The sequence below is a fragment of the Paramacrobiotus metropolitanus genome, unplaced genomic scaffold, assembly GCF_019649055.1.
Source record: "Paramacrobiotus metropolitanus isolate TYO unplaced genomic scaffold, Prichtersi_v1.0 Parri_scaffold0000041, whole genome shotgun sequence".
In the NCBI taxonomy this organism is placed as follows: Eukaryota; Metazoa; Tardigrada; class Eutardigrada; order Parachela; family Macrobiotidae; genus Paramacrobiotus; species Paramacrobiotus metropolitanus.
In genome coordinates this window covers 1,043,376-1,053,868 of record NW_026570261.1, presented here as the reverse complement: position 1 = coordinate 1,053,868, position 10,493 = coordinate 1,043,376, and the positions used below count along the sequence as shown (strand labels likewise).

General features: G+C 44.3%; 2 protein-coding genes across 2 annotated transcripts; one reads left to right on the top strand and one right to left on the bottom strand.

Annotated features, from left to right (window-relative positions):
- Nucleotides 1-979: 979 nt before the first annotated feature.
- Nucleotides 980-3,038, bottom strand: LOC129590686 (forkhead box protein E3-like). The gene is made up of 3 exons (XM_055486036.1): nt 2,420-3,038; nt 1,996-2,074; nt 980-1,807 (listed from the first exon to the last, which is right to left on the bottom strand). The coding sequence occupies exons 1-3, from the start codon at nt 2,888-2,890 to the stop codon at nt 1,230-1,232; spliced, it is 1,128 nt and encodes a 375-aa protein (XP_055342011.1). The 5' UTR covers nt 2,891-3,038; the 3' UTR covers nt 980-1,229.
- A 1,219-nt stretch (nt 3,039-4,257) lies between these two features.
- LOC129590639 (methylmalonic aciduria type A homolog, mitochondrial-like) lies at nt 4,258-9,152 on the top strand. The gene is made up of 5 exons (XM_055485974.1): nt 4,258-4,792; nt 5,198-5,326; nt 7,030-7,200; nt 7,810-8,057; nt 8,668-9,152. Exons 1-5 carry the CDS (start codon nt 4,495-4,497, stop codon nt 8,953-8,955), a joined length of 1,134 nt encoding a protein of 377 aa, XP_055341949.1. The 5' UTR covers nt 4,258-4,494; the 3' UTR covers nt 8,956-9,152.
- The last annotated feature ends 1,341 nt before the right edge of the window (nt 9,153-10,493 follow it).

The following is a 10,493-nucleotide window of genomic DNA, read 5'->3' as shown; positions in this document are numbered from 1 at the left end:
TTTTTCGGTGAAGGTGCCTTCTCAAGCATGATTGCGTTTCAAAAGTGTCCCTAGTATGGGATAATGGGATACGAATACATAACAATGGAAACTTAAGCAGTGTAAGTACGTGCGCTGCAATTACTCTACGAAATTCTGATAAATATGTTCCTGCTAACCTTCTCCCATCAAAGACACGCCGTCGTTGCCGACACTAAGAAGCACACAGATACCGATCCATTTGTCGGGATGTTAGAACATCCGCCTCGACTGCCCGTGAACTTTTCGTACTTGGGATGGCTTGCGTTCGAAAAGGAAAGTCTTACGTAAAATAATATTTTTTTTTAAAAAAGCTGCTCCGAAGCTTTCGGTTGTCCTGACGTCGCTAGATCTCTAACCATAAGCGCTACCCAGTGTTCAATACGTTAGCTAGGGCAGTTATTTGTTTTGTAAAATATGACTTCGTAAGTTCGTATAGCATGTTTTCTTCCAAAACCGAAATATTTACCAATGTTAGCGTAAAGCCAAAAACCACATCAGGCGTTGCACCCTTTTGGGAAAAAGGTCGTGCATGGTCTAATTTTTTAGCACTATAGTTATATGTTGTGGTACGTTATCATCACCTTTTAACCTACCTTATGGGAATTTGTCGGTGCGAAACTCAGAAAAGGTTTCAAGACTGTCTTGTGTATTTACTGTCTTGACTACACAGTGCACACGTTTTAGTCTTTCCCGACTTGATTAAAATCTGGTTGTTTGGTTTAAGTCTTGGCGAAAATGTCTTTTAAATAGGTTCAGTAGCCAGCAGTCTCAGAACACCTTGATGCATGCACTAGCAATACTTCCGTTTTCCTAGTAATCGGAGTCAGTAATAGTACACATGCCAAAGAATATGTCACCGCACTCAAAGCCGAGCGTACCTGCACAACCGTGCAGATTGGAAGTAACTAGTCAGATTTCAGATTCAGAAAGTAATACACAATTCGTGTTTTAGCAGATTTCTTTTATGTCGGCAGCATGGATACATACGGCTATACCGGCCCATCCGAAAATGCTCGGCTCCAAATTAAGAAATATTAAACAGCAAAACTCAGCGGTAATTCCTTCAACTGTTGATCCTAAACACTTTGCAACTGTTCACAGATTGACCAAATTATTCATAATTTTATATCCAAGGCCTCAAGACAATTACAGCAAACAAGAACCCTTCGTCGTTGCGCGGTGGCACCAGATCTTTTACGGCAGGACCGTCAGTTACCTTTGTTGTGCAGCAACGGATTGTCGACTCGCACGGTTCCGTTGGATCCCGCGAATTTTCTGCTTGCAGCCGCTCTCATCACTTGGCCAGGATATCCAGGATACAGATTTGGGAAGGATCCCACGAACGGGAATCCTGTGGGTGATCCCGTCCAATCCGGCACGAGATTTCCCGCACGAACTGGCTTCGTAGCCGTGTAGCCAGCACGGGGTGTGCAGTGCCGTTGGAAACTATTTGGAAACGGTGGCACACTCATCATAAAGCGCTGATGTGAACCGGCAGCGCCGCTTTGCGGGAACGCTACTCCGGGCTGCAACAAGGCGTTACTGGGCGGTGGATAAGCGGGTGGAAAGCTTGCCGACTGGATGTGGTTTACTGGCCACGCATTGCGTGGCTGCCAGGTGCTGGACCACAGTGAGAAATGCGCGTCGTCGGCGCAGATGTTAGGTGGAAATGCTGCCGTGTTGGGGGCGCTGGCCCGGTAAGTGGCTCGCTTCATGCGTCGGCGTCGCTGATAATCGCCATCTTTGTATAAGTCCTCGGCTCCGGGACCGATTGTCCAGAAGCAGCCTAAAAAAGGGTACTTCTTAGTGCTTACTTCCTTGCAACCGGTTATATAATAAGCAACTGTCTTTCGTTTTCATCCTTAAACTGTAGTTGTTTCGCGCACACCAACCCGATTTCAACATCCAAATTTGGCTAATGCTGGATATCGAAACTAGACTTTTTATTTTATTGTGTTAGTAAAGCTGACTGACCTTTGCCCTCGTTCACGCCAGGTATGCGCGGAACCTTCACGAAGCACTCGTTCAAACTAAGATTATGACGGATACTGTTCTGCAAGACAGTAAGACAATAATTAAATTCAGGTGAAGAATTAATTCTAAGGTCTTAATTTTATTTGAAATCAAGTGCAGTAATTTTCAAACACCACCAAACGATTCCGGATTTTTTAGCAAGTATTTCTGCAGTATTTTCGCTATAAAATTATGTTCCGCACATGCGGAGGAAAACATTGTAACTGTTGAGAACGTTTACCGTAATTTTCATACAAAATTAGGTTAAAATTGTTTTTCGTAAGTTTTTTGGGCTGGACACAAATTAAAGGAAAGACAAATTAATATAGCACAAAATGAAAGAACGCACACGCATCAGAGTACTTAATTATGTGCCGCCATCTACCTGCCATCCTTTCTTGCTGGCGCAAAACGCCGGATACTGCTGGAGAATAATCGCGTAGATTTCGCCTAAGGTCAGCTGTTTCTGCGGTGACTCGATGATGGCTTTGAAGATCATGGCCACGTAGCTCAGCGAACCCCGTTTGTCTTTATTGGCTTTGACGACGCTCATCGGATTAGATTCGTCTAACGTTGACGGAGTCGATGGACCGGCGGCAGCGTCCACAGCGGTCGGCATTCCGTTGGCAGCCAACGATTTCTCCTGCGCTGGCCACGGTGCCGGTAAATATTGACCAAAAAACAGCGGATGCGGAAAGTATGTCGCGTCGCTGGAAGTCTCGTTAAAATTCCATGATATCGGTGCTGCATTTTGTGGAGTCGTCCATGCTGCCGCTAATGGTGCGGAAGCTTCCGGCGGTGCTGCTTTATTTTCCACAGTACTGACACAACTCTCATCCATGGTCGACACGTTCATGCGGTACAAATATTACCCGTGAAATAACCGATTTATTATGGCAATTTTGATGGCCAAACACAATAACATAAAGTTGTTAACAATATGGCCGTGTTGATGATACAAATAGTAGCATATTTGTCAGCGGAGTCCAATGCGTGTTTAATGATGTCTGGCAGACCGTGAACAAGAAAAATACTCGTACAGACATTTGACTGAGCGAGCAACAGGGACCAGTGATGTGTTATCGCTCACTGAAAAAAGTGTCACCGCTTGTACATCGTAATCACACGTTGAGGAATGTAAATTTCCGCAGCAATGCCTCGTCTGGGACGAGTCACTTGTTTCTTATCTCGGAACGTGGAGAAATGCCTTTTTTTGCCTGTCTTATTCTGAATGCATGCAGAAGCCGCATGTGCAGAAGTCACGGAGTACGGATGTACTGTACAGTGATGTCTATGCCATGCTGATCATGGATGAAAATCTCGTACATTTTAATTCATAATCGGAAAGATGCAGCGAATACACAATGCTGACGCGTCTGTTGCTGGCAACAGCAGCTTTTTTTTACTATAACATCCGTCATAACAGACATGAAAAGCACAATAATAATTAAATGACAAGCTACGAAAGCAAAGACTGGCAACAACCAGACGTGTTCAGGTGCCTCATTGCTTTTGGGGAGAAAGGATTTTTTTTGTATTCAGCGCGTAGCGCACGGAGTTACTACTTACTATAAAAATTAATTAATACTACTGACCCTGTCCCAAACCGGTATACACTCACTACTGTAGAAGCGCTGACTCGCTCATGATCACCCACCGGCAATATTGCCGAAAAATGTCTTCTTCGGTGTTTTTACCGCGACGTTTACTGGTCGCGCCTATGCCTTGAACTTTTACTTGCGAACCAAGAAAATCCCAAAATTTTTAAGGTTTTTTATTGTCTGATTTTAAGTTAACTCTGTAATGTTAAGCTGCTGCTTTTGCTGAACGACCACTGGCTTTATGTGTTGTACTCGTTAGTACTGGATTTATAATTTTATTGAAGTGAATATCGTAGTGTTGTGGCGTGTCGATCGTGATTTTCCGGAAATATTTTCTGTTCTTGAGTTATAACTGCATAGGCAACGTGCTCGAGTTATTTGTACAAGTTATACAATATTTACCTTTTTTTGGGATTGCACTGAACTATGTTATTCCAATATAAAACTATGAAATGATGAAAAAAAAACAAACATCACCGTAGCATATTACGGAATACGGATGCACAGTGATGTCTATACAGATAGGTAGCTGTCATCACGGGCGGCAACCTTGTGACCACTCTAACTATGATCTTGTGGGTTTATGATTTGTTATACCTACAAAATCACTTGAGAAAAATAATTATGGGTATGGTTGAAATCTCTGGAATCTTCGCAAACGTGACATATTTTTTAAAGGTTTCCTAGACCCCAGTTTTGGCCTTTCTTTCCTTTATTATCCCGTGCGCGATGCCTGCCTGAAATCACCAGGAAATGCAGGTGTACAAGCGGGGTGCCAACCAGCAACAGCTGATATCTGCAAAATCACCCTTGATTATGTTTTAAAGTGCTTTCTCCTGCTCATTTTTCCTCTGTGATCATGCATCGTCTGGCCCGGGCGCTCTGGCTCATCCCTCGTTGCCTGCATCCCCAGGGCCCTATTCCACGACGGTATTCCACGCCGTCTGCAGCATCTTCGTCCGTCGACAGCCAGGTGCAGCGTTTATTGGACGGGGTACTGCAGGGGCAGCGATGGGCGCTGGCGGAGGCCATCACCCTCGTTGAATCCACCCGGGCCGCCAAGCAGCAGCAGGCCACTGCGCTTCTCACCCTGGTCCTGGCGGAGCAGCAACGGAGGCTGCGGGAACAGGGACGGGATGCCTTGTCGCTGCGTATTGGTAAGCAGAAAATAAAATTAATGCGGGGTAAACATCAATTTAAATTTACCATAATTTTATTTCAGTTAATTTACCGTTATTTTATTTTTCCTATTTTACCAGTGATTGTATCAATAATAATTTATTTAATTTAATGCAGTTTAATTTATTTAATTTAATGCAGCTTATGGATTTTCGTACGGCATTTTCGGAGGCAGGAAATCAACAGCCTCTACTTATATTTGGCAACGGGCAAGCACCGATTATTGCCTGCTTGTTAGTGTTACACTGTTACGAATAATATTTTCTTGTTCCTTTTCGGAGGATTTCTGCTGCTGTAGAATTTTCCCGCACTTCTATGGGAGTGCGATGATATTATGGAAGATTTTATTCCATTCTGCTGTAATTTGATTGTATTTAATGCAGGTGTTTCGGGCTCGCCGGGTGCGGGCAAATCGACGTTTCTGGAATGTCTGGGCTCGTATCTGGCCAACGACGAGCGGAATCACAAGGTGGCATGTCTGACCATCGACCCCTCCTCGCGTATCACCGGAGGTAATCACTTCCAGTTTTCTCCAAATTACGGCCAGAATTCTGTAATTTTTTTCTAATTTGTTTAGGATATAAATGTCTGTTTTCATGCTGTTTAAATTTGTCTTAAATCCTTAGTGAAATTTATGAATTTTTTTATGGCAGGCTATTGTTTGTCTACCAAGGACTCAAATAATTTTTTCTGAACCGCATGTAGAAAAAAATAATGTCAGTCGTATCGTGATAATGTGTTCGGCTTGTTTTTTTGCTACTCGAGACGAAGTGTTCTACCTTCTAACATTCATAAAAAATATTTTTATGTATACAGCCCTGCTCAGCCAAGTTGGGGCAGTTTTTTCAAAAAATTAGCACAGGTCAGCCGTCACAGAATACTTCCTCATTTAATTTTTTCTTAGTTGCCGTGTGTGTCCGACATCTTTATCACTTGGAGATTCTACGCTGAGACCGCTTTCCGAATAACCGTGAGGTCAAAATTAGGGTAGACCAGAGGAAAAAAGCGGCTTGACCCACTCAGCGTGGTAGCAGTAGTCCTGTTTGAAATTTGCTTAAAAATTCTGATGACGTCATTGTTCAAAAGCACTACCTCTGAGGTGTTGGTCGTTCAATGCTCTTGCGAACGATACCATACATCAGCCGATTTCGGCTAAGCCTGGGTGACCTTTGCAGAGTGACTGCAAGCACCTTTGAATCGGGGAGTGACCTCCCTCGCACGCTTCCGGTGCAGCCACGGGATGCGACGGGTAATTATTTTCGACGAAATCGTATTTGCGAAGCCTTGAGCGTCAATAAAAAGTCTTTCACTTGTACAATATGCCTGAAACACTCCATTTCGAGACACTGTAAGAGAAAGCATACGTATTTTTTGCAGCCGCTTTGCTGATTTTTTATTCTGTTCATCCGGCCACTGCATTTCTCCGCCTGGACAGTTTATGTCTGTTCAAACCTCAAAATCGTTTCAGGTGGTCCATGCTTTATTCATGGCAAATATCAAATTGAAGTTACTTTGGTCTGTGCGCTAGGCAACCGCATTCTTCGGCAGGTAGGTCTTAGCATACAATCCTATGGGAAGTGCACATTGTTTCACGGTCAGCCCGAGCACTGATCGCGCTAGATTTTTTTGCGAACCCATAACGGACAGGCTTCGGTTCGCTTAGGACTTTCCAGAAAAGCTCACGTAAAAATATCTGTCGGTGTATTCTTCAGAGGGGCCGTTATAAGCATCCTAAAAATGACCACCACACCATCCCCTTAACCAGTGCTCGGCTCCCTACTGGCACACCAAGGGGTACCGGTTTTAAAACTCCTAGATTCGCCGTAAAAAGTTACACTAGATAACTGCAAATTCAAAAACGAAACAATGTATACAATTATTTTATAATTATTTAACAAAACTGCCCCAACTTGGCTGTGCAGGGCTGTATAAAGATCGTAGTGCAGTGACGCACAGACGCTTCCAGTATCAATAATTTCACGTGCGTCTTTAAAGTAACCATTTAATGGAATTGAGAGCTACAATTATTTCCTGAAAATTACTAACTTCCCGGGACTTCTATTTTTTACTTCTCTTTTTTTCTGGTATGAAATAAACAATTATTTCTGTAGGGTACGTTTTCGTAAAAATACTACCACATCCGATTACTGTCTGAAATCAGTGTTTTCGGATACGGGTAGAAATTGCACTTAACTCGGTTTTTTTTAAATGCCAGGTTCATTGCTGGGAGACAAGACGCGCATGGCGAATCTCTCGCGCAATCCGCGCGCCTTCATCCGCCCCTCGCCCAGCAGCGGCGCCCTGGGCGGGGTGACGCGCACCACCGCCGAGGCCATTCTGCTGTGCGAGGCCGCCGGCTACGACGTGGTCTTCGTGGAAACTGTAGGTGGGCAGTAAACACGATTTTTTATGCATCTTTTCTTTATTTATTTTTCTTATAACTTTTAAACATGCATCCGATCGGTTTTACGTAATTTAGGTAACGATTTGATTTTCATTCGATAATATAATTTATAAATAACTTAATAATTATTAATGTCCATATGTGTGAATGCCACGCTTTGCACGTTGTATCACTCTTTTCCGCGCTTAGAAAGAAAAATTGGAACATTATATTAATATTGGAAAACTGGAATATTGTTCCCTTTCCCTGTTACTAAAAATTATGAAATTTTGAAATCTTGTGTTAAATTAAAATTGTAAAAAATTAAAACAACGCTTTACGATCTCGTACTCATTTTTTGGTATTTTTTTTCTGCCATTAAAAAGACGAATATTATTCCGGAAAATTCGAACAGCCAGAAAAATTTACAGTGCGTGGTTTTTTTATAATAAAGACGGATATCCAAATTGAGGATTATTAGTCGGCAACCACCTGTTGAATAAAAATCGTGCAATTACTGTAACCGCTTCGATAAAATTCAAATTAAATTAAATTACTTAACTACAGTGTAAACAGTTGAAATAATTTGGTCTGATAAATTTCCGGTTGTAGGATCGGGCCAGAACGAGTACGTCGTGGCCGACATGGTGGACGTGTTCGTCCTGATCGTCGCCCCGGGCGGCGGGGATGAGCTGCAGGCCATGAAGCGCGGCATCATGGAGCTGTGCGACGTCGTGGTGGTCAACAAGGCCGACGGGGATCTCCTGCCGGCCGCCCGCCGCACGCAGTCCGACTACATCAGCGCCCTCAAATTCCTCCAGCCCCGGAGTCATTCGCAGTCTTTCCCCTGGCGCCCCAAAGTTAGCTGCAAATTCGTGACGAATAAGATAAATTTTAACTGAATTTTACTAAATGAAATTTAGTGGTCTTCTAACTGTTGGCAACCACGATAAACTATACAGTAAATTTTTGAAAAATTTCAGTACATTATTTCGGTGATATTTGTATTCCTGACTCGCAGTTATTTTTTTTTCTATATTCTTGAATAACTTATTTAAGGCCGTAATCTCGAATAATTCATTCTAAGATTCAAATAATTTATTTCCTTATTTAGAATAATGTTTTCAAATAATTGCTTTTTTTTAATGATAATTAATTTTATTCTCGAATAATCAAACAGTAATTTAATTTAATTTGTTCTTGCATCGTGAGTTATCAAGCGCATTTAAAATAAATAAATGCATTTGAAATTGCACTGGAACAAATTATTTTCGGTCTGATTAGCTCGAAAAAAGCCAATCCGACATTATTGCATGCCTTGATAATTTTCCAGTAATTCCTTTTACACACAAATTTAGTAGCATTATTGAAAAAAGTACTGTACATGGAATTCGTTTCTAATTTCTGCTGCCCCGACTGCAAAAACAAAATCCGGCATCTTTCCCCAGATTTAATCGGAGTTTTGCGCAGGTTGTGCGGGTGTCGTCGGTGACCGGTGAAGGCATGGAGAAAGCCTGGTCCACGCTGGAAGAATTCCGGGGTATGGCGTTGGAGAGTGGCCATTTAGAGGAGCAGCGTCGTCGGCAGAATCTGCTGTGGATGTGGCGCTTCGTCAACGACCACCTCCAGGACCTGTTCCGCAATGACCCCGCGGTGCAGCGACAGGCCGCCGCGACGGAGCACGCCGTGCTGCAGGGCACCCTCACCCCGTTGGCGGGGGCGCAGGTGCTCATGGAGGCGTACTACCGCCGCAAATGAAATTGGCATTAGTTGCGAACCTACTGAGATGTTTTTTAATAATGATGGGCTTGTTAATTTTATTAAAATCTTTATTTGATTTGAATTTGTTATTGTTTTCCTAATTTTATTGGATTTGTTATTGTGACAGGCAAGCGCAGGGGACTCACAGTGAGCTTTATTGACAGATAAAGGGAGCAAATACCGCGTGATTGCGGGAGAGGAAGAACCAAGAGCCAATGTCTGGCCAAGCAAAATCAGCACGTCAAGTTGCTGAGAGCAAGTTCTAGAGCGTAATGAAATGTAGAGAGAGAAGTGCTGGCGGCAACGTCGTGCTGTCCAGACATGTGGAATGTGATGCGCAGACTGGACTCGTATCCAACGCGAGCGTATAAGCGCTGAGTCATACAGCGAGAGAGGAACGAGAGAGCAAGTATGCTCAGTGAGTGCGCCCGCGGTGGATCCGCTAGGCGGAGAGTGCAGTGCAGCCACTCACGTACGTACAAGAGAGGGCGAATCAGCATGTGTGCGTTGGTACGCATACGCAAAGTGGCGTATCTACCACGCAGGCTGTCGTGCCTCTAACATGCCTCTGGGCGGGAATCCGAGCTCCTGCGAGGATGCTCCGACTCAGTACCGCGCCAGCGTCGCACCTCTCCGGTCGACCCATGTGGGGTCGCCGGTACGCGTCCTCTTCCAGTGGGAGTCCGGTGTCCTGTTGACCGTCCCATCCTTCACTTCCAGACCCATGAGAGGCAAGCAACTCACGGCCGCAAATCTGGAAGCCGCTCGGGCGTTTCGTTGGGCCGGTAATGCTTCTGTCGGCAGGCATCTTGCTTCTGTTGGCTTCGGAGAACGTAAAAGAAAAGTGTAATGACGGTTAAACAGCGCGAAAGAAAAATGTAATAAAGTTTAATCACAATTCCAGTGAGCACAAAGGTAACACAAAACAGGTTTGGTTAGAGATTATTCCGACTAGGATGACGTCCACGGGGTCTTGAGTTTCCACGGGGTCTTCTTTCCAAATGCAGTCCGGTATATCAGGTCCGGGGCGTCGGTTCCCGGGTTACCTAACGTAACCGGTAAATTCGTTCGAGGTCGGGTAAGCACGGCTGACACTTACGTCCGGCTCGTATCCGTCCGTTCCGGAGAGAGAGGCACTGTCGCTGTTGCAAATGTCAAAGCATCCTCTCTGAATAGGGCAAATGGACCGAGGTCGGTTAACCAAGGTCGACCTACCGGTTAGTTAACCGGCGGTCAGTAAATCCGGCTAAGTTCCGAATTCCGAAGTTCAGGTCGGACAAAACCGTACTTGTGTCGTGCGACTTCTGTGGTCGCCAAGTGGTAATGCCGATAAAGTGTGGACGGTCGAAACCGTTCAATCTGCTACCACGAGCCTGGTTATGACTTCATCCGATGCGAACTGGCTCGAAGGTCCGGTCGGAATTTTTTGCTCCTTCCATCCAACGATGATTTACTGTTGTCATCCGACCTGTTGTCGGTTAGGATGGATATCCGACCTGAGGTCGGTCGTAATGTTATCCGACCTGAGGTCGGTG

Coding starts and splice junctions, on each gene's coding strand:
- LOC129590686 (XM_055486036.1), bottom strand. CDS start 2,890: ATGAACGTGTCGACCATGGATGAGAGTTGTGTCAGTACTGTGGAAAAT. Junction 2,075..2,419: donor CCAGCAAGAAAGGATGGCAG/GTAGATGGCGGC, acceptor ACTGTCTTGCAG/AACAGTATCCGTCATAATCT. Junction 1,808..1,995: donor TGGCGTGAACGAGGGCAAAG/GTCAGTCAGCTT, acceptor ACCCTTTTTTAG/GCTGCTTCTGGACAATCGGT.
- LOC129590639 (XM_055485974.1), top strand. CDS start 4,495: ATGCATCGTCTGGCCCGGGCGCTCTGGCTCATCCCTCGTTGCCTGCAT. Junction 4,793..5,197: donor TGCCTTGTCGCTGCGTATTG/GTAAGCAGAAAA, acceptor TATTTAATGCAG/GTGTTTCGGGCTCGCCGGGT. Junction 7,201..7,809: donor GGTCTTCGTGGAAACTGTAG/GTGGGCAGTAAA, acceptor TTCCGGTTGTAG/GATCGGGCCAGAACGAGTAC.